This window comes from Balaenoptera physalus (genome assembly GCF_965194825.1).
Source record: "Balaenoptera physalus genome assembly, chromosome: 8".
In the NCBI taxonomy this organism is placed as follows: domain Eukaryota; kingdom Metazoa; phylum Chordata; class Mammalia; order Artiodactyla; family Balaenopteridae; genus Balaenoptera; species Balaenoptera physalus.
The window spans coordinates 46,904,886-46,928,205 of record NC_138887.1 but is presented as its reverse complement, the minus strand read 5'-3'; the positions used below and the strand labels follow the sequence as shown (position 1 = coordinate 46,928,205).

At 41.6% G+C, this 23,320-nt stretch overlaps 1 protein-coding gene across 4 annotated transcripts in view; it reads left to right on the top strand.

Moving 5' to 3' along the window:
* The first annotated feature begins 2,822 nt into the window (after positions 1 to 2,822).
* The window catches only part of ELAPOR2 (endosome-lysosome associated apoptosis and autophagy regulator family member 2), a 191,959-nt gene continuing 171,461 nt past the window's right edge, over positions 2,823 to 23,320 (top strand). For all 4 annotated transcript variants that reach the window (XR_014266689.1, XM_082472475.1, XM_082472474.1 and 1 more), the window contains exon 1: positions 2,823 to 3,179. Coding sequence is in view for 3 of the 4 variants with exons in the window: in XM_082472475.1 (XP_082328601.1) it covers positions 2,991 to 3,179 (189 nt within the window). In the remaining variant the exon portion in view is untranslated. The remainder of the gene's footprint in view (positions 3,180 to 23,320) is intronic.

Sequence of the window (23,320 nt, the reverse complement as noted above, 5' to 3'; positions counted from 1 at the left end):
GTGTAATATATAAAACTTACAAAGATTGCTTACAAATCAATAAAAAAAGATTGAAATTCAATAGAAAAATGGTCATAGAGTGCCAGTGAAAAATTCACACACACTGACAAGAGAAGGAAATATATAGCCAGTAAATATATATGAAAAATTATTCAGTGTTACTGAAAGCAGCTCTTTTGCCCCTTTCCTGTTTGTCCATTCCTGTTCCTCTCTAACCCTAAAAGAATGTAATTATAGAAATGAGATCACTAGGCAATTTAGCTTTACTCCTGACTTATGTTCTACTGAATGCACACCATGCCTTGGCTAACCTGTTGATTCTTTTCCTAGATTAGAAGTAGTAAGAATGAAGAATTAAGTAGTTAAAGAATGACCAGCTCTCTACCCCCAGCAGCTCCCTTTGCAATCCTGTAGGCAGATCACATGGGCAAGATAATGTCTGAAGAAAGATACTGAGGAGTCAGCCAGTCTGCACGCAGTGGAGAATGATGAAGAATCTAACCTCGTGCCTTGGTGATTCACTGAGATTCTTTCCCTCTTTTCCCTTTAAAAACTCTCATGGCTGAGCAGAATCTGGGGAGTTGGTTCTGGGAAACGAGTCCACCTTCTCTCCAGATTGCTGGCCTTCTGATTAAAGCAACCTTTCCTTTCTACCAACACTTGCCTCTCCAGGACTGGGTTTTGAGCGGCGAGCAGCTGAACCTGAGTTCAGTAACCCTACTAATTATAAAAAATGCTATACATTTAAAAAATATTAATACACTAGCATTTTTCTCTTCTACCAAAATGGCAAATATCTGAAGTATTATAATCTAGAATGCTGTGAAATAAGTACTCATAAACTGCTGGTAACAACTGACAAAATTTTTTTAAGGAATTTGTGCACTATTCATCAAAAACTTAAAAAATGCACATGCTATGTAATCCAGTGATTTCAATTCTGAAAGGCATCATAGAAAATTAAAAGATGTATGCACAGATTATGTACTAGGGCATTCATTCTAGAATTATTAATAACATCAAATACTTGAGAAACAGTGCCTAATATCCAAAAGTAAATTACAAATAATCCAAACAGAATATATTATATGGTTACTTAAGTTGTGCTGTCAGAGACTTTAATGACTTGAGAAAATATTAATGTTAAGGAAGAAATAAAAGCAGGTTACAAATGATAATTCCCGTTTTGCAGTACACACACAAACACCAGGAAGGAAATTCCTCAACATGCTAATACCACTAATAGTGTCATCTCTGGGTGGTGGGATCCCAAGTGATTTTTATATTCTTCCCGATAGTCTTCAGTATTTTCCAAAATGTTTACAGTAAACATGCATTATTGTTATAACCAGAACACACGAGACAGGGGAGAGAGAGAGATTGAGAGAGAGGGAGAGAGAGAGATTGAGAGAGAGGGAGAGAGAGAAAAGAACTTTCACATTTCACGTGGAAATGTTTATTAAAAGGACATTAGAGGGACTTCCCTGGTGTTGCAGTGGTTAAGAATCCGCCTGCCAATGCAGGGGACACAGGTTTGAGCCCTGGTCCGGGAAGATCCCACTTGGCGCGGAGCAACTAAGTCCGTGCGCCACAACTACTGAGCCTGCGCTCTAGAGCCCGCGAGCCGCAGCTACTGAAGCCTGCGCGCCTAGAGCTCGCGCTCTGCAACAAAGAGAAGCCACAGCAGTGAGAAGTCCGCGCACTGCAAGGAAGAGTAGCCCCACCACCCCCGGCCGCAACTAGAGAAAGCCTGCTCACAGCAACGAAGACCCAATGCAGCCAAAGATAAATAAATAAATTAATTAAAAGAAAAAAAAGGACGTTAGAGACCGTACCACAGACAAATTCAAGTCAACTTATATTGGATCTGCTAGGTAGATTTCTCCAGGTGCATAATTATCAGAAATTCGGGTGCTCCTTTTGAACAACAGGATAACTCACCCATTCACAGAATTTTAGACGAAGGGACCCTTGAGATCCCTGACACTAACGAAGGCTTAATGTTCGTCTTGCTTACCACTTGGTGCCCACCAACCGGATCAGTATATTTTTGAATGAAAGAAAAAATGAAGACCACCCCAGTCATTGTACATTTGGAGAACCTGCTTCCTGCAGAAACAAAAGGACTTACTTGCCCAAGTTTACATGTTATCCCCATGAAGTAACATCAACAGTAGCAATAATTACGGTTACTACTACTTTCAGTAAGCACCATATCTACTGCTTGACAGGCACTCTTCAAGGGCTTTACGTGCATCAACTTATTTAATCCTTATAATAACCTTATGGGTTAGGTATTGTAATTATTTTCCTAAAATAGGTGAGAAAACGGAGTCACAAACTGCATCTAATTTCATTCCTCCTTTCTTCCCCGCCATTTCATGCAAATCCTAATCACCCAAAATTCGGCCTGACGTCAGCTAGCTTGGATCCTTACGAAGGGAAGCTCCTGGGGCGCATCCGTGTGTGTTTGTGTGTGACGCGGGAAGTAGGAAGATTTTAAACACCCGCCGCCGGAAAACAATGTCCTGATGTCCTGGATTTTACTCTGGCTTCCCCCCCTCCCCCGGAGCGCCCCTCCTGGTGGGCCAAGGGGACTGGGGACGGGAGACACCACGAGGGCACCCCGGCCTCTCTCGCGTAATGAGGCTCCCCCCCGCCCCCCCCCGGGGGCCGCTCAGCCCCGCAGGAGCCGCCGGGCAGGGCCGCAGCCCCGCCCGCGCCACCTGCTCCAGGGCTCCCGCATCCCCGCCCCGCGTCCCGCCCCCGCGCCGCGCCCGCGCCCAGCGGTCCCTCCCTCCGGCGTGACGGGAGCACGGGCGCCGGCCGCCCGGGCCGCGAGCGCAGCGGAGCTGACAGCGGACAGACGGGCAGGGGGCGAGCGAGTGGCGAGCCGAGCGCGCAGCCCTCGCGGCCCGGGAGCCGGAGCGCGCCCCACTCGGGGAAGCTGCCTTCTTGCCGGCCGGCGGGCCGACCACAGCGGGACGGAGATGCTGCTCCTCCGCCCGGGGCCGACGCGGGGGAGGGGCCGGGGGCGGCCGGCCGGGGCTCCCCGCTGCGGGCTCTCGCCTCCCTGGAGCCCCGCCTGGATCTGCTGTTGGGCGCTCGCCGGCTGTCAAGCGGCCTGGGCTGGGGACCTGCCCTCCTCCTCCGGCCGCCCGCTTCCTCCTTGCCTGGAGGTGAGTCGCACCTGGTCTTTTACCTGGAGTTTGAGGGGGAGGGGAGAGAAGGGCGCGGGAGTTGTGGGGTGAGGGTCGTGCCCGTTTACTGCTCTCTCCCTCTTTCCTTCCTTGGAGGACCGTGCTTTTCGTTTGTTTCCAGGGATGAAGTTGCCCGCCCCGGGAAGCTGGCCGAGAGAGGGCGTGTGGCTTTGCTGGCTTTGGGGGGATGCTTTTCGCGCTCCTGTGTTTTGAGGGCTCTGAAGGACTTTGCGGCGCCGTCTTGGAGTGCCAGGCTTGAGGACCTGGGGCCGAGGGAGAGCTTTCAGCAAGGGCAGGGGACTGGGGAAGCTTCGCCAGTGGGATTTGGAGACCCCTCACTTCACAGCTTTTCCAGAGAGCCAGATACGGCCGCCGAGGGCGTCCCCCTCCCCCTCCCTCCACTCCCCAGCGTGTACAAGCCCCTTCCTCCTCTTCCACTGCTCTCAGCTTCCAGATAAGGCCCTGGGGACTTGCTAAGCCAGTGTGTGGTGTCACTTGGCATCCTTCTGGCAAAAAGTGGATGTGAATTAGGAAGAAAAAAAGTGTGTATTTAGGGAAGAGGTGGGTTGGTGATCTAGGAAATTAGAAAAGACAGAGTGAATATGCTCCTTTTGGGAGATGTTCATCACCTGGCTGAAGCATTGCTACTGTGTATTTTAAAGTTTGAGATTATTGTTGATATATAGCCAAGAAAGATAAATTATAGGTGATGTGATTTTTTTTTTCCTGCTTTTAGGGGAACTGGACTTAACAATGCCAAAAATTTACAAGGGGTGTCATTGGTACTTGTATTGGGTGTTTATCTTTCCCTTTAGTGTTCCAGAAAGTGCATCCTCTTAATGAAAATCAATGAGGGGAAGGAAGCAGCATTTCTGACCTACTTTGAGTGATTATGTTGGGGAGGATATGAGGAGTGGTTATGGTTTTTAGGGAGATTGCTAAGAATCAGGGTGATGGGTCATTTTAATTTAACAGAGCAAAAATGGGTTAGCTAATAGCCCCTCTGGGAAACAAGACCAGACCTTGTTCCTGGATCAGACCTTGTTCCTTGTTCCAAGACCAGACCTTGTTCCTTGTTCCTTTGTGTCACTTTTGAATTTTACCCAGGCTTGAATTATAGAATATCTGCGTTCTAGACATCGTCCATCATCCATGGATTTCACCTTCCTCTTCCATAGTCTCAGTCCCAGGACAGACTGAAATGAAAGAGAATCAGATCAAACGCATGTGTGCGAGCACACAGTAGTGTTATAATTGGGGAAATCAGGGCAAGAACTCAGTGAACAGCTGTGTTTAATTTCAGAGTTTATTAGTATAATTAGTTGTTTAATCTGTATTCTCCTATCACCTGGGAATAGTCCATTCTTCCACAGAAAGCTGCTTCTTGGGCCTCTTCAGACTGAATAGTAACTGGACAAACTTAAAACCTTGCCTCCAGCCCCCAGTCCCAATATGCAAAACCTATTTTTTTTTTTTTCTGAAGTGAAAAGTCTTAAGATTCTTGTAAAATTAATTCTTAGTATTGGAGACTCTACTTGAAACAGGTGAAAGTCAGGGCCAGTGGGGGTGATGCTTGGCCACTATAGCTAGACTGATCCTTTAGGGGAGCACATGTTCTACCCCTGTATACCCAGGCAGAATGGAGTAAGAGTCTGCCACCTGAGACAAATCTTGAAACCAGAGGCAGGGAGATGACGGAAGGTTCAGGAAGGCTGTGTTCAATTAATTGTACTGACTTTAGAAATTGCATGCGGCTCAGTTCCTTGAGGTTTCAATTTTGAATTTATGGAAATAAATAAAATATATGGGAGGATGCTCCAGAGTCTGCCTGTGGCTAGTTGTATTTTTAGAAAGGTGATGCACAGATCCAGTTATATTCTTCTTTATGACTGACCGACAGTTGGAAGATGATGGAGAGTTAGAGGTTCCTTTGGACATAGGAGGGGCCAAGGGCCTGAATCTGCTTCTCAGCATCCGGTCTAAGCCACTGAGCTAATTAACAGAGTTGATCATTGTTTCTCTCTGTTTTTAAGAGGAATGTGAGAAGAGCAGGTGTTTTTCAGGTGTTGAGGGTAAGGGTCTGCTTCTGCTTACCGGTAGGGAGGGTCCTTCCTCTGAGATACAGCTATGGAAATGTGGGCCAAACTCCTGTGAACAAGGACATAGTTAAAGTAACTCTCTGGTGCCCACTCCTGCCAGTTTATCCCTTTCCCCTCTTTAGTAACAGAAAAGGACATGAATGCTCCACGGAAGGGACGGCAGCACGTGGTGGGGAGGACAGTGAAAGCCGTGAAAGTGAGGGTTCTGAGGCTGGAAACTAAAGCCAACTCCTAATAACAGGAGAGGATGTTGAAGGGAAAATCCGCAGGTAATTCTAAGCCTTATTGCTGCCAGTAGTTTCAGTCTCGTCCTCATTTATCAGTATTTTTTAAAAAGTAATCACGTTTAACTAAGTTACAGGGACTCTCATTTTCCTTGCCTGGGTTTGGCGGAAAGCAGGAAAACGGGAAGGACCAGAAGCAGAGAAAATTGGCCTGGGAGGAATCTAGCTATGATTGCCTGAGTCCAGAAAAGAGGCCCTTCCAAAAGACAGATGGGATGTGGGTAAAGTTTCACTTAGATTCTTTGCATAGGATTGGACTCTGGGGTGAAACTCAAATACAATACAGCTTCCTTTGTCAAAGTCATTGGATTATGGAGCCGAAAAGGGGAGAAAAATGATTACTTCGGAATGCTCAGCTGGGGACCCAGTCAGCAGGGTGGACATACAAGGACAAACCGGAAGGGGAGACAGCAATAAAAGTACAGTCAATGTGTCAGCAGTTGAAGGACAACAATAGGATGTGACTTTGATAAATGGTGTTTAAACAAAAAAAAAAAAAAAAAAAAAAAAAATGAGGACTGGATATCAGAAAGTACAGAATTAATTTTCTTCAAACTGTTTATGGGGGAACTTATAAAGGATAAATATCTTCTGGGTTTCTGGGTATCTACTTTTCACTTGTAAAATGATAGTAGTAAAAAGGGACCTGCCTATCTCTATTGTGAGGATAAGATGGGATGAAGATAAGTTAAAGGAAAAGAAATTACACACACATATATGTGTATGTGTGTATACACACACACACACACACACACACACATATATATATATATATGAGGTTTGATGATTGCTAGATTAGTAGACCTAGATCCTGATGTTTCAGGAAGGGTCTACAATGAGACTTCAGAGGTTCAGAGGATAGGCTTATCCAAGAGTTGAATGCAATGGAATGTTTGACTCATTGAAGAATAGGACTTAATGGGGCTGCCAGAGGAAAAAAAAGATAGAAGCCAACAGATGATTCAGAGTTGGAGTGTATTAGAAGATAGACTGCGTGAGAGAAAAGTGCATGAAAAGAACAGAACTAAGTGCATTATGTATACATTATTTAAATTTGGAAAATTAAATCACAAACTAGCTTGATTCTTAGTTCACTTCTCTACAGTCCTACGTAATGTGATTCTATTGGTCTCTCTGAATCTTGATTCAGTGATGACTTTTTTTGCCAACAGTTTTTATTCCACAGTTACTGAGCTTAAACCATGTGCCAGGTGAAATGTCAGCTGATGTGAAATTACAAATTAAAAAAATAAAATTTAATTGGCTAAGGATGAGCCAGATATGTAAACTAACATTTGCAGTGAAGTGATTTGGTGCTATGAGAGAAAATGGGGGCCATAAGTCTAGTGGGGAGAATCAGAAACGGCCCTGTAGAGGAAGTGAGTGAGCCTGGAACGATGGGTAGGAATTTGCCAAGCAAACAAGGCTCAGATGTGAGGTTGGGCTGGTTTGGGGGAAAGATACTTCTGACGTAGAGCATAGATTGAAAATGGCAGAAGCACAGAACAGTTGTGCTGTAACTAGTTATATAACTGGAGTGCTGCATGCTACGAGGAGCTTAATGAGATAGGAGGCTGAGAGGCAGGCGGAAGCCTGATCATAGGGGACCTTCTGTCATGCTAAGAAGCGGGTCTTCTTTTGGTAGGTGATAGGGCGCAATAGAAGGATTTAAAAATCAGGAGTAATGCAGTATACTTTAGTTCGCCAACAGTATGGAGGTCACATGAGAGGGGTGGGAAATAGAAAGAGGTGAGACCTGCTGGGAGCAATTGTAAGAGTACAGGTAAAGGATGGCAGAACCTCGGTTGATGAGTAGCAGTGAGAATGGAAAAGAGGGATGATGTTAGAAGATAGAATTGACAGTGGGTGGATGTGGAGGGTGAGGGAATGGAAGGTTCTGCCTTGTCTAGAGGATGGTACCCGCACCCTCTATGAGGAGGCGCGTGAGGAAGATGAGATAAGGAGCTTGCTTCTGGAGAGCTGACCTTTAGACAGTTCAGTAGGCAGTTAGGTAGCAGGTCCAGTGGCTCAGGGCCATGGTCTGGGCCGGTGTGGAGATACAGGAATCACTTGAATGAAAGGCAAGGTTGACACTGCTGGATTGGATGGGATCATCCAGGGAGTGAGAACAAAGGACGAAAGATAGAACTTGGGTTTTACCACCATTAAATGGGGCAGGAACCAAGCAGCCCACAGAGGTGACATGTAAGGAATGGCAAGTTTCAGGGAAATGCAACAGTGTAGTTATGGGGAAAGGGAGAAATGCCTTTGATGAAGAAAGGGGTTGGTTGTGGTGTCAGTGGTCCAAAGAAATTCGAATAAGATGAGACCTGAGAAGAGAAGATTGAGTTTGACAGCTCCCTGGTGCTTAATGCCCCAGTGGTTCCTGTGGAGTGGTTGGGGTGGTATTAACTGGGGGGTGAGGCAGTAGTGATAGAGTAGATTTTATTATTATAGCCTTGCGAGATTTGGTAAGAATTTGGGTCTTCCGTGTCCGCATAAGTCAGTAGACTTGTAAATGGTCATATCTTCTGTTTTAGACTTTGATGGGCATAGCTGAGAAATAATCTTTAGCCTTTCTGCAGGAAGTCTCTGAAGGTCATGGGCTGTGGGTTAAGGGGTTAGAGAGTCTAAAGCCACACTGTTGCTGAAGAAGTTAGGACTTGGCCTCTGTTTTCAAGCCGTTAACATAATTAATCTTGCCTGTTATGCTTGTGAAGGTGAATTTTCCATTTCAAGCTCTTATGCTCAGAACCATTTCTCATGTTTTAGGCAAATGTGAGCAAGTATTCACACCATCAATATTTACAATATAAAACCGAGAGTTGACAGATCTGTGAAGTGTCATATTTTAGCGCAAGGGATGGAAATAGCAGAGCATAGTATAGAGTGGCACGTATTCCTATTAGAGTGTACGCCTCAGCAGTGCCTTGAATCTTAGAATAATTCTTGCTTGTCAGAAAACACCAGTTAAATTTTGCTGGCCTTTCCCTTCCCCCTGAAGAAACCGTGGTTAATTCTTGTCCCTTTTTGCCTTTCTTAATTGAAGTTATAGGTAATATTTCTACATTAAACACATATTTATTATGTACTCATGTACCAGGTGCTAGCAGTAAAATGTTGAATAAAATGTGTGGTCCTTCCCCATACTGAGCTGTATAATCTCATGTGGGCAGACTCAAAACAACACCACCTATCAGGTAATTCCATCTGTCATAAGTTCTGTGATGGGAGCTGTGTGCAGTCGGCATGTGTAGCCTTTTTAGTCTGGTTGGGGTGGGAGAGATTCCCAAGGAAAAGATGTTGAAACTAAGACCCAAAGCATGAGTAGGCGGTTGTGTGTGGCGGTTTTAGAATGCCTCATCCGGAGGAAGCCTTTTGGCCTGGGTCAGTTCCTCTAAGCTCCTCTAAGCTTTCCTGGAGTACTACAGCCAGATGTTCTCTTCCCTTCCCTGGATCCCAGTCCCGGCCCATTGTTGGCTCTTGGGCATCCATACACTGTCCTGCAAAGGCTTTCCACATGCAGGCCCGCCCTGTACGGCTGGGTGAGTGGTGCCCACCTGTGGGGTCACGTCAGAGCTGGAATCCAGCCAGTGTTCCCGGTGCCCAGCCAGCTGCCTTGGCACAGGTCTGCATCCATCCAGAGGAAGGAGGTCTGCATCCATCCAGAGGAAGGAGGACCTTTTTCGAAGTCATATGCCCAGAGGGGGTGCTATTTTCTAAGTCACTCAGAGGTGCCATATGCCTTACCAGAGGCTCTGAACACCTGGCCCTCACCCCACCCAACACATAATAGACTCATTAGGGTAGGAATTTCATCCTATTCAGCAAGCGGTGATTAACTGTCTTTTTTGTTTAAGGCATTTTGGGGGTTTTCAAAATGAGTAAGGTGCAGGTCCTCTTCTCTGGGAGCACGAATCACTGCCTTGAAAATATAGAGTGAGTGGCTTCCACTTTTTTCAACTATAGAAAGGAATTGATCTTTATAATGCATTTAATCCTGATTGACAACTTCTCTTTTTTTTTTTTAACATCTTTATTGGAGTATAATTGCCTTACAATGGTGTGTTAGTTTCTGCTTTATAACAAAGTGAATCAGCTATACATATACATATATCCCCATATCTGACACCTTCTCTTAATTGTACCAGATTTAAGACTCTGAAACAAAAGCCCAGTGATCAGAATATATTGAAGTTTATTCTCAAGTCAATTTATGGCTCTGGAGTTCAGGATACTATTTAACTTATTCAAAACTTCACTTTTATGAGGTTCTTTTCCCTTAGTCAGTGGTTCTCAAAGTGTGATCCTAAGACCAGGACTGTCAACATTCCCCAGGCACTTGTTAGAAATGCAAGTTCTTAGGCCCCGTACGCACGCTCCTGAATCAGAAACTCTGGGATTGAGGCCCAGCAATCTGTCACAGCCAGCTCTCCAGGGGATTACAAGGCGTGCTGAAGTTGGAGACCACTGCCCTAGGTATAAAGTGAGGGAGTGAGGGATACAGTTTAGTTGTCTGAAAGCCAGGGACCTGTTTTAGTGCTAAAATTCCTTCAACTGTAACCCTTGCTGACTTCCTCCTTCTGCAGGGCATGTTAGAAACTCCTAAAATAATCCCATCAAATGGAGCTTGAGCTCCTCCCCGCCACCATGAAGCACATCAGCAAGCGCTACTCAACTCTCTTCTATACACCAGGTACGAGGCAAGATGCTGGTGATAACACAGGATGCAGACGATATGGTCACCCCTCTCTAGGAGCTTACAGCCTGAGGAAAGAAGCGAACATGGAAATGATTAAGTACCTCTCTCTGAGATAGACGTTAGAATAGAAAGCATGGTAATATTAAGAGGGTATGGCTAACCTTCTTGGTAAATGTTTTCCAGTGTTTGTTACTTATGAGGGAGGACTGTTGTTTACGTTTTGTTCCAACTGCAAAGCATCTCCTTGTTATAGAAGAAGTAGTCTTGAAGGTAACTGAAGAACTTATTCCAATCTGAGCCCTGTGTGGCCTTGAGCAAATGAACCTCTTTGAGTCTTTCTGCATCTGCAGATGGAGATGGTAACTTCTGCCTTACCCCCATTAGGGTTGCTGTGAGGGTCAAGCTAATGTATTTGAAGATGCTTTGTAAATTTTAATGCAATGCCTTACATTATTATTCTTGTGTAAGCTAAGAACACTGTTTCTAAGGGGATGGATTGAGGTGTGAAAGGACTGGGATGTGGGTAGGAAAATTTATTTACTGGCAAAAGCATTTTATAGGCGTATTTTTTCTAACGATGGAAGTTGTGCATTGTGAAGAGTTTAGAGGAGCAAAGGTATAAAAAAAGAAATGTCAGTTCTAATTCTTCCACTAAAGGATATCTTGCATTTAATGTTTCAGCACATTTCCTACCTCTATATTTTTTCCTTTTTAAAAACCATGAGTGAGTGCATATTTGTTGGAGAAGTTGTATCTTTTCCTCTTATTGTAAGCATTTCCCAATGACATTAATGATTCTTTATAAGTATTTTGGTAATATTTATAAAATATTTTAATACGTGATATATTGCAAAATATAGCATCATTTGAATATCTGCCATTGTTTACTTATGAGCCATTCACTTCAGCCTTTCACTGAAAATGCTCTATTAGGTCAGCAGTGACCCCCTCTTTGCTAAGTCCAGCTGTCATTCCTCACCTTTCCCTGCCTTATTAGAACACCGGACCCAGCTGACTGTTCCGTCACTGCTGAAACATTTACTTGGCTTCAAGCACACCATGCTCTCCTGGTTTTTCTCTTGCTCCACTGTGATCCTTCTGTCTTTGCCGGTTCCGCCTCGTCTCCCTGACTTCTTTACGTGGAGGATTCCCCGCCTCAATCCTTAACTGTCCTATCTTTTCTGTCACCCTGACTTCTCACACTTTTGGTGATGTCATCCAGTCTCTTCGTTTTAAATACCATCTGCATATGGACCACTCTCAAATTTACGTCTCCTGCGTGGACCATGCCGTGGCTTCCTGACAAGCACAGCCTCGACGACTCCGCCTGGATAAGTACCTCAAACCTGTCACGTCCAAAACCAAGGTCCTGCCACTGCCCCAAGCCGACTCCAGTGTGGTCTTCCCCATTTCCTTGAATGCCAAGTCCTCCCTTCCAGTAACTCAGGTCTCAAACTCTGGACTCTCCCTGACTTCTTTTTCTCCCATGTCTTATATCCAGTCTAGTAGCAAACTCTCTTGTCTCTCTGCCTTCAAAATAGCTAGAGTCAGAACTTCTCACCCCTTGGTCTGTACCTTCTGGGCCACAGCACCATAGTATCTTGCCTGGATTATGGCTAACTTTCCATCTTGTTCTACAGTTAGAGCTCAGCAGAGCAGTCAAGAGGTCACATTAAACATAAGTCAAAAGCTGTTATCTTTTGCTCAGAGCTCTTCTAAGGCCTCTTTCAGAACCGAAGCTCTGATGGTGGCTTGCAGCCCCAACATGATCTGGCCTCCTTTAAGCCTCTTATGTCGTCTTACTACTCCCCCCATTCTTCACTCTGCTTCAGCCTCCCCGGTCTCCTTGCTCTTTCCAGAACGTGTTATGGAAGCTCTTTCTCAGGGTTTCTGCCCTGGTTCTTTCGTCTGCCTGCAGCTCTCTTCTCAGGTATCTGCTTGCCTTTCTCCCTCATGTCCTTAAGGTTTCTACTCAGTTGTCATCTTTTCATAAGATGGCCACCTACTTGAAATTGCAACCTCTTCCTGTCTATCCCCATTTCATGCTTTTGTTTTTCTCCGTAGTACTTTTCAGCATCCATCATAATATACATTTAAATTATGTATTGATAGTTTGTTTTTATGAGCCCACTCTCAGCAAAGATCCATAAAGACAAGGCAGTCCCTCCCTCCCTCCCTCCCTCCTTTCCTTCCTTCCTTCCATCCTCCCTTCCCCCCTCCCTTCTTCCCTTCCTGTTTCTTTTTTTAAATAAGCTACTGTATCCCTACCACCTCAAACAGTGCCTGGCACTGTGTTGAATGAATGAGTAAATTTAATTTTGGGCACTTAGATTGTTTTTAATTCTTTGTAGCATAAAAAGGTCATCATAAGCAACAACACAGAATGTTGTCTGAATTTCTGATTATTGAAGATAAAATTGAAGCAGAAATCTTAGGTTGAAAAATATGAGCTATATACCCTAGCCAACAGTGAAAAGTGTTATTTATTTATTTTAAAAATTTATTTATTTACTTATTTTTTAATTGAAGTATATAGTTGATTTACAGTTTTGTTATGTATGTATGTTTTTTTGTATATGTATATATGTATGTATTTTATTTTTGTGTATGAAAAAATATGAAAAAATATTTTTTTCAGATTCTCTTCCCTTATAGATTATTACAAAATATTGAGTATAGTTCCCTGTGCTATACAGTAGGTCCTCGTTGGTTATGTATTTTTTATATAGTAGTATGCATATGTTAATCCCAAACTTCTAATTTATCCTTCCCCCCTTTCCCATTTGGTAACCATAAGTTTGTTTTCTATGTCTGTGAAAAACTGTTATTTATTAATATTAATTTGATGGTGGAAAATGCTATCTCACTGGTGTAATTTACATTTCTTTAATCACTGCTGAGGGTCAGTATTTTTTATGTGACTTAGCTTTTTGTATTTCACTTTCTGTGGAATTTCTGTTTAGGTGTTTTCACTTACATATAATATATATAATATATGAAGTCTTTCATGTGATTGGCTAAGAAAAATCCTGAAGCAACTGCAAAGTGATCAAGAATTCTCAGGCTTGGGTTGAGTCTTTGTTCTCAGAGTGTGCTTTTGAAATTTCAAAACAGCCCTACTTCATTCTGTTACTTCTTTTTCAGTGGCCATTCATATGTTAATTTGTTCCTGTGGCATTTAATGAGTTCAGGTCATGTATTTCTCTCATAGGTAAACTAATAATACGAAGTCTATGATTGTAGTAGAGATGGGTTAAGTGCTGTGGTGGAGTTACGGACAGAGTTTTACAGAAGCACAGAGAGGAGGGACTGCATCACACTAAGAAGCCCTGGTCTCAGAGGAGGTGCTGTCTGAGCTGAGTTTGGAAAGATTTCTAGAAGTGCTTTACAGGATGCACAGAGGCCAGCCTATCTCGGTCAAAGAAAACTGATTGTATGATTGCACAGAGGAATTAAATCATGTGACCATTTCACGGGCTAGAGTGAAGGCACTTGGGTGACAATGACAAGAGATGACTAGATTATGAGGAAGGCAGAGACTGAGGGTTTTGTGAGAAAAGCTTTGGGGAACCACTGACATCAGATTAGACAGATTATTCTGTTTGCGAGTGGAGGGATATAAAAGGGGAGTAATACTGGAGACAGGAAGATCAGTTAGGGGATGTTGCCTCTCTCCTGGGGAGGAAAGAAATGTCAGAGCTAAGCAAATGACAGAATGGGTGATAGGTTAGGTGATGGATTTGACAGCTGAGTGATAAATTTCAGTCTACCCGACTTCTACGGTTTTTGCCTTGGGCCACTTGGTAGACGCTCTGCCTTTCATTGAGACTGAAAATTTAGGAGGTGAATGAGGCTGCTGGAAGAAAGACGATGAGTTCATTATTGGCATCCTGAGTTTAAAGTGCTCTCCCAGAGACAGTTGGATGTTCGGAAGTATAACCAAGAGGTGACTTGGGAGCCAGGGGCACATAAGAGGTAGTTGAAGCCAGTGGTGTTGATGGGGTCACCTAGGCTGTGAGCACCATGTGTTGAGGAGAGGGCTCAGGGAAACACCAGCATTTAAGAGGCAAGCAGAGCAAGAAGCGATTGAGAATGAGACGGAAAAGGCACGACCAGGAGAGGATGATAGCACAGAAACTGGCTGAGGGTCGAAGGGATAGGTGACCAGTAAATCTGCAGTGTGATACAGACATGTGATTCTTCATGTTCGGTTAGGCATTAGAAATATCATATCCTTGTGGACAAGATGCAGAAGTATGTGCTGAATGATGGTATAACTAGGCAGAGTCTTGGATATTTGAACAAATGTACCCTGAGGTTATTAATTTAAGGACTTGGTGCTAAGCTGAAGGAAGTTTTCCAATGTAATACCTTTGGTCTTAGTATCTAGTCTCTGTCCTGTTACTGTTCTGCTTTTACTATTGAATCAGTAGTTTGGTTTTGAGAAGGCTTAACCAAATTTTGTAAAGTCAGAAAGCTGGGAAAGATGCCTAATGAGTTGGAAAGCAGAACTGGGATTCAAATGATTACAAAAGGCTAGAATAATGGGCAAACATAATTGTTCAAAATGTAGATTGTCCTTTTTGGTTCTGAAATTTAGATGTTCAAGCATAAGGTGAGGAATTCTTGCTAAAAAGTAATTTTGAAGCCACAGATGTCATGTAGCTGCTAAAAGCAATGATGGGCTGGTGGGAGGGTTCCTAGTTTCTATTAATATGAGCAGAGTGCTTGGCTCATAGAAAGTGGACATTTAACAGGTCAGTAATACAACTTAGGTGCAGTATTTGAAGAGGGACATTGAAATAGGGAGATGTTGGTTTAAGGTGTGAATTAGGAAGATGAACTATTTGGAGAGTATCTCCAAATACTTGAGGACTGATCACAGGAACTGAGGCTGTTTAGCTTGAAGAAGACTTAAGGGGACCGTAATAGTGAGCTTCAAATAACAGTAAGTGCAGTCATGCTTAAGGGGCATTGGTATAATGCTCATTTAGAGGACAAGATTAGGGTTAGTGGGTAATAGATAGAAGAAAGCAGAATTTAGTTCATCCAAGAAGATGTTTTATATCTGTAGAGCCACGTGCTGCTGCTTTGAACTCTGAAAGTTGCAAGGTTCCTGTTTTGTTGGGACAGACTGCTGTCCTGGGTCACTGCTGTCCTGAGTTCTGGTTTACGGCACTGTGCCTATATTACTGTGGTAGATTTAAGGGGCAGTTCAATGAATGTATACACATTCCTATTGTAACAGGTGAAAAGATAAATCTTTCTCCTTGGTGATTTAATCTTAGGACACATTCTTTCTTAATCTGTCATCCTTAGCGCACTGTATTCTAAGATAGCTACATTGTAAACATAAAGCAATGCCCTTTGACGTTTAACATTCTAAAATTGAGAACGGGAGGAATGGGCCATTTGAAATGTAAGTTTAGCACAGACTGCTGCTCTATGATGATTCTTGGGCATATCAGTAAAGCATACTAGGAGATAACTTGAGCCAAGATAATCAGTAGATGCTTAAGTAGATCTGAGCTTGGTACCCTAGCAAGTGCTTCGCTAGCTAAAGAGCAGATAAATGCTAACATCACTTGCTCTAACATTTTTTTTATGGTTTCACTTTTCACATTTGACCTTTTTAAAATGAAAAGCAGTATATGTTCATTTTATTTACTTATTTTTTAAAATAAATTTATTTATTTTATTTATTTATTTTTGGCTGCGTTGGGTCTTCGTTGCCGTGTGCGGGCTTTCTCTAGTTCAGGAGGGCGGGGGCTTCTCTTCGTTGTGGTGCGCGGGCTTCTTATTGTGATGGCTTCTCTTGTTGCGGAGCATGGGCTCTAGGCACACGGGCTTCAGTAGTTGTAGCGCATGGGCTCAGTAGTTGTGGCTCATGGGTTCTAGAGTGCAGGCTCAGTAGTTGTGGCGCAGGGGCTTAGTTGCTCCGTAGCATGTGGGATCTTGCCGGACCAGGGCTCGAACCTGTGTCCCCTGCATTGGCAGGCGGATTCTTAACCACTGCAGCACCAGCCCATATGTGCATTTTAGAAAAGTGAAGTAATAAAACCACCCTTAATTCCACCGAATAAGCACACCACTCTTAATATCTTAGTATTTGTAATAGGAATAGCATATAAAAAGAGCAGTAGCCAGGTACAGTTTAAAGGCATTTCATGTATTAACTCACGTACCCAATCCTCCAGACTCTGATGAGCTCAGTCCTAATACTTCCCGCATGGTTAAATTACTGTGAGCCCCGGCTAACCCCCGCAGTGTCCACACTCTTAACCATCTGGCTCTACTGCCTCTATCACATATATCAGATATCTTAGCATGTATTTCATTATGAATTTACATGTATGTTGACAAAATGGGACTATTCTGTACATACAGTTTGATAATCTTTTTTTTTTTTTTTTTTTGCATTTAACAATATGCTGTGAACTTATTCCCACATTTTAATTCATGTAGAATTTTATTCAGTGCTTGTTGTCAGGTAGACCTTGGACTTTATTTTCTGAATAGCCAGTTTTCACAAATAGTATTCAAACAATCCATAATCCATCCTTTCTCCACTGATTTGTTTTCTATACCATCTATTGTATGTGTGGGTGTTTGTGTGTGTGTGCATATATATATATATATATATATATATATATATGCACACACACATATATTCTTTATAATCTATTTTATGTATAACATATGGCATATTATATAAACACACAAACATTTATTTGATATCTTTTGGGTTACTTTATATCTATTGATTTTTTTCTACCAAGATTGCTCACAGAGTTTTATAATATGATTTTATACAATACTTTTGCTTTTCTTTCCAGGATTTCTCAGCTGTTCTCACTCCGTTTAGTCTTTCAGTTCAACTTTAGAATAATTTTGAAAAATTAAAAAAAAATTCTCCCTGGAATTTTCTCTTGGATTCTGTTAAATCTCTTCATTTATTTGGGAAAAAATGTCGTCTTTACAGTATTATTTTCATATTTGAAGGTAGAATCTGCTTCAGTGTTTGAAACATTCTGTGTTTTTCACCAGCACAGTCTTTGTATACCTAACTATTTTTTTGTTACTGTTTTCTGTGGCAGTTTCCCCTACCATTTTACCTTTTGATTTTTCCCTGTGTTGAAAAGCCATTGTGTTTTGAAAATTAACTGCATACCTAGTCTCTTACAAAGCAGCCTTGTTAATTCTAGTATTTTGTCAGTTAATTATCTTCGATTTTCTTGATAACGTGCCATTTATTGAGCAATTAAATGTGTAAAACACTTTATATTAACAGTAATCCTGGGCTTCCCTGGTGGCACAGTGGTTAAGAATCTGCCTGCCAATGCGGGGGACATGGGTTCGAGCCCTGGTCCGGGAAGATCCTACATGCCGTGGAGCAACTGAGACCGTGTGCCACAACTACTGAGCCTGTGCTCTAGAGCCTGCGCGCCACAACTACCGAGCCCGCGTGCCACAACTACTGAAGCCTGCATGCCTAGACCCAGTGCTCCGCAGAAAGAGAAGCCACTGCAGTGAGATGCCCGCACAATGCAACAAAGAGTAGCCCGTGCTCGCCACAACCAGAGAAAGCCCACGTGCAGCAACGAAGACCCAACACAGCCAAAAAGAAATAAATAAAATAAATAAATTAAAAAAAGAAAAGAATCATCTTGTAAGACTAATTTAAAAAAAAACAAAACAAAAAAACCAGTAATCCTCACAGCAATCCATGCCTCTGCTTTTAGAGATGAGGAAACTGAAGGTGAAAGGCAATTAATAACTTGCAAAAGATGACAAAGCTCATGAGCCATGAGGCTGGGATGTATTTGTCTCCAGAGACCTCATTGAACCCCACAGAACCCCACTGCCTTCCACTCTGCCTACACAGAACTGGTACCTGTGCTTATGGCTCTCTACAGCTGCTTCCAAGAGGCTATGTACTGAATCTTATTAAAGTGCGCCAAGCAGCTATTTATAATTTTTTTCTCCTTTAGTCAATCATTTTCAGACTGTTTCTTTTTCTCAAGGTATTAATCCCCTTTTCCTGTGTTTCAGAAATCCACCGTCTCCTCCAGGGCAGATGTTAGTGTTGCACCTGTCTTCACCAGGGGCGCTTCCTGTTCCACTGAGTTTAACCCACACACAGCTGTGTGTGTGGACATTAGTCCTCTCGCCTCTGGGATGAGGCATCTGTGCAGCGTCCCTAGACCAACTTCTGCTGTCAGGCACGTTTTCTTCCCATGCTGTGCTGATCAACTGAGGGGATCTCGTTCTGTCTGTACTAGATTCTTGATTAGGAGAATGTTTTTAGAATTTTAAAGTAACAGAGCTGTCTGTAGTTTTTCCACAGTAAGCAGCACATGACAGGCACTGAACCTAGGGCATGTTCAGCCTCTATCTTTATCCATATGGTCCTGGAGATGAAATTGAGGGCGAGGGGTGTTAGTCTGATGACATCTTAAACTGGAGACCTGTAAAACTTCAAAAATAAAAAGCCAAACTCTGTTGTAAGAGCAGTATATACCAAAGACAATTGAGAATAAAAATTGATGGACTGTAGTTCTGTCATTTTACCACAACTGTTTTAATGTTTTCCTTTCCTTTTTTTTTTTGAATTTTATTTTCTTTATTTTTTTATCCAGCAGATTCTTATTAGTCATCCATTTTATACACATCAGTGTATATATGTCAATCCCAATCGCCCAATTCATCACACCACCCCCACACCACCCCCGCCGCTTCTCCCGCTTGGTGTCCGTACGTTTGTTCTCTGCATCTGTGTCTCAACTTCTGCTCTGCAAACCGGTTCATCTGCACTATTTTTCTAGGTTCCACATATATGCATTAAGATACGATATTTGTTTTTCTCTTTCTGACTTACTTCACTCTGTATGACAGTCTCTAGATCCATCCACATCTCAACAAATGACCCAATTTCATTCCTTTTTATGGCTGAGTGATATTCCATTGTATATATGTACCACATCTTTATCCATTCATCTGTTGATGGGCATTTAGGTTGCTTCCATGACCTGGCTATTGTAAATAGTGCTGCAATGAACATTGGGGTGCATGCATCTTTTTGAATTACGGTTTTCTCTGGGTATATGCCCAGTAGTGGGATTGCTGGATCATATGGTAATTCTATTTTTAGTTTTTTAAGGAATCTCCATACTGTTCTCCATAGTGGCTGTATCAATTTACATTCCCACCAACAGTGCAAGAGGGTTCCCTTTACTCCACACCCTCTCCAGCATTTGTTGTTTGTAGATTTTCTGATGATGCCCATTCTAACTGGTGTGAGGTGATACCTCATTGTAGTTTTGATTTGCATTTCTCTAATAATTAGTGATGTTGAGTGGCTTTTCATGTGCCTCTTGGCCATCTGTATGTCTTCTTTGGAGAAATGTCTATTTAGGTCTTCTGCCCATTTTTTGTTTGGGTTGTTTGTTTTTTTTAAAATATTGAGCTACATGAGCTGTTTATATATTTTGGAGATTAATCCTTCGTCTGTTGACTCACTTGCAAATATTTTCTCCCATTCTGAGGATTGTCTTTTCGTCCTGTTTATAGTTTCCTTTGCTGTGCAAAAGTTTTTAAGTTTCACTAGGTCCCATTTGTTTATTTTGGTTTTCATTTCCATTACTCTAGGAGGTGGGTCAAAAAAGATCTTGCTGTGATTTATTTCAAAGAGTGTTCTTCCTATGTTTTCCTCTAAGAGTTTTATAGTGTCCAGTCTTAATTTAGGTCTTTAATCCATTTTGAGTTTATTTTTGTGTATGGTGTTAGGGAGTGTTCTAATTTCATTCTTTTACATGTAGCTGTCCAGTTTTCCCAGCACCATTTATTGAAGAGACTGTCTTTTCTCCATTGTATATCCTTGCCTCCTTTGTCATAGATTAGTTGACCATAGGTGCATGGGTTTATCTCTGGGCTTTCTATCTTGTTCCATTGATCTATATTTCTGTTTTTGTGCCAGTACCATATTGTCTTGATTACTGTAGCTTTGTAGTATAGTCTGAAGCCAGGGAGTCTGATTGCTCCAGCTCTGCTTTTTTCCCTCAAGACTGCTTTGGCTCTTCGGGGTCTTCTGTGTCTCCATACAAATTTTAAGATTTTTTGTTCTAGTTCTGTAAAAAATGCCATTGGTAATTTGATAGGGATTGCATTGAATCTGTAGATTGCTTTGGGTAGTATAGTCATTTTCACAATATTGATTCTTCCAATCCAAGAACATGGTATATCTCCCCATCTGTTGGTATCATCTTTAATTTCTGTCATCAGTGTCTTACAGTTTTCTCCATACAGGTCTTTTGTCTCCCTAGTTAGGTTTATTCCTAGGTATTTTATTCTTTTTGTTGCAGTGGTAAATGGGAGTGTTTCCTTAATTTCTCTTTCAGATTTTTCATCGTTAGTATACAGGAATGCAAGAGATTTCTGTGCATTAATTTTGTATCCTGCTACTTTACCAAATTCATTGATTAGCTCTAGTAGTTTTCTGGTGGCATCTTTAGGATTCTCTATGTATAGTATCCTGTCATCTGCAAATAGTGACAGTTTTACTTCTTCTTTTCCAATTTGTATTCCTTTTATTTCTTTTTCTTCTCTGATTGCCGTGGTTAGGACTTCCAAAACTATGTTGAATAATAGTGGCGAGAGTGGACATCCTTGTCTTGTTCCTGATCTTAGAGGCAATGCTTTCAGTTTTTCACCATTGAGAATGATGTTTGCTGTGGGTTTGTCGTATAGGGCCTTTATTATATTGAGGTAGGTTCCCTCTATGCCCACTTTCTGGAGAGTTTTTTATCATAAATGGGTGTTGAATTTTGTGAAAAGCTTTTTCTGCATCTATTGAGATGATCATATGGTTTTTCTTCTTCAATTTGTTAATATGGTGTATCACATTGATTGATTTGCATATATTGAAGAATCCTTGCATCCCTGGGATAAATCCCATTTGATCATGGTATATGATCCTTTTAATGTGTTGTTGGATTCTGTTTGCTAGTATTTTGTTGAGGATTTTTGTATCTATATTCATCAGTGATATTGGTCTGTAATTTTCTTTTTTTGTAGTATCTTTGTCTGGTTTTGGTGTCAGGGTGATGATGGCCTCATAGAATGAGTTTGGGAGTGTTCCTTCCTCTGCAATTTTTTGGAATAGTTTGAGAAGGATGGGTGTTAGCTCTTCTCTAAATGTTTGATAGAATTCACTGTGAAGCCATCTGGTCCTGGACTTTCGTTTGTTGGAAGATTTTTTTTTTTTTTTTGTTGGAAGATTTTTAATCACAGTTTCAATTTCATTACTTGTGATTGGTCTGTTCATATTTTCTATTTCTTCCTGGTTCAGTCTTGGAAGGTTATACCTTTCTAAGAATTTGTCCATTTCTTCCAGGTTGTCCATTTTATTGGCATAGAGTTGCTTGTAGTAGTCTCTTAGGATGCTTTGTGTTTCTGCAGTGTCTGTTGTAACTTCTCCTTTTCCATTTCTAATTCTATTGATTTATGTCCTCTCCGTCTTTTTCTTGATGAGTCTGGCTAATGGTTTATCAGTTTTGTTTATCTTCTCAAAGAACCAGCTTTTAGTTTTATTGATCTTTGCTATTGTTTTCTTTGTTTCTATTTCATTTATTTCTGCTCTGATTTTCTGATATCTTTCATTCTGCTAACTTTGGGTTTTGTTTGTCCTTCTTTCTCTAGTTCCTTTAGGTGTAAGGTTAGATTGTTTACTTGAGATTTTTCTTGTTTCTTGAGGTAGGCTTGTATAGCTATAAACTTCCCTCTTAGAACTGCTTTTGCTTCATCCCATAGGTTTTGGATCATCGTGTTTTCATTGTTATTTGTCTCTAGGTATTTTTTGATTTCCTCTTTGATTTCTTCAGTGATCTCTTGGTTATTTGGTAACGTATTGTTTAGCCTCCATGTGTTCGTGTTTTTTACGTTTTTTTCCCTGTAATTCATTTCTAATCTCATAGCGTTGTGGTCAGAAAAGATGCTTGATATAATTTCAGTTTTCTTAAATTTACTGAGGCTTGATTTGTGACCCAAGATGTGATCTATCCTGGAGAATGTTCTGTGCGCACTTGAGAAGAAAGTGTAAGCTGCTGTTTTTGGATGGAATGTCCTATAAATATCAATTAAATCTATCTGCTCTGTTGTGTCATTTAAAACTTCTGTTTCCTTATTTATTTTCATTTTGGATGATCTGTCCATTGGTGTAAGTGAGGTGTTAAAGTCCCCCGCTATTATTGTGTTACTGTTGATTTCCTCTTTTAGAGCTGTTAGCAGTTATGTATTGAGGTGCTCCTATGTTGGGTGCATATATGTTTATAATTGTTATATCTTCTTCTTGGATTGATCCCTTGATCATAATGTAATGTCCTTCCTTGCTCTTGTAACAATCTTTATTTTAAAGTGTATTTGATCTGATATGAGTATTGCTACTCCAGCTTTCTTTTGATTTACATTTGCATGGAATATCTTTTTCCATCCCCTCACTTTCAGTCTGTATGTGTCCCTAGGTCTGAAGTGGGTCTCTTGTAGACAGCATAGAGATGGGTCTTGTTTTTGTATCCATTCAGCAAGCCTGTGTCTTTTGGTTGGAGCATTTAATCCATTTACATTTAAGGTAATTATCAATATGTATGTTCCTATGACCATTTTCTTGATTGTTTTGGGTTTGTTTTTGTAGGTCCTTTTCTTCTCTTGTGTTTCTCATTTAGAGAAGTTCCTTTAGCATTTGCCGTAGAGCTGGTTTGGTGGTGCTGAATTCTCTTAGCTTTTGCTTGTCTGTAAAGCTTTTGATTTCTCCATTGAATCTGAGTGATATCCTTGCTGGGTAGAGTAATCTTGGTTGTAGGTTCTTGCCTTTCATCACTTTAAGTATATCATGCCACTCCCTTCTGGCTTGTAGAGTTTCTGCTGAGAAATCAGCTGTTAACCTTATGGGAGTTCCCTTGTATGTTATTTGTCATTTTTCCCCTGCTGTTTTCAATAATTTTTCTGTGTCTTTAATTTTTGCCAGTTTGATTATTATGT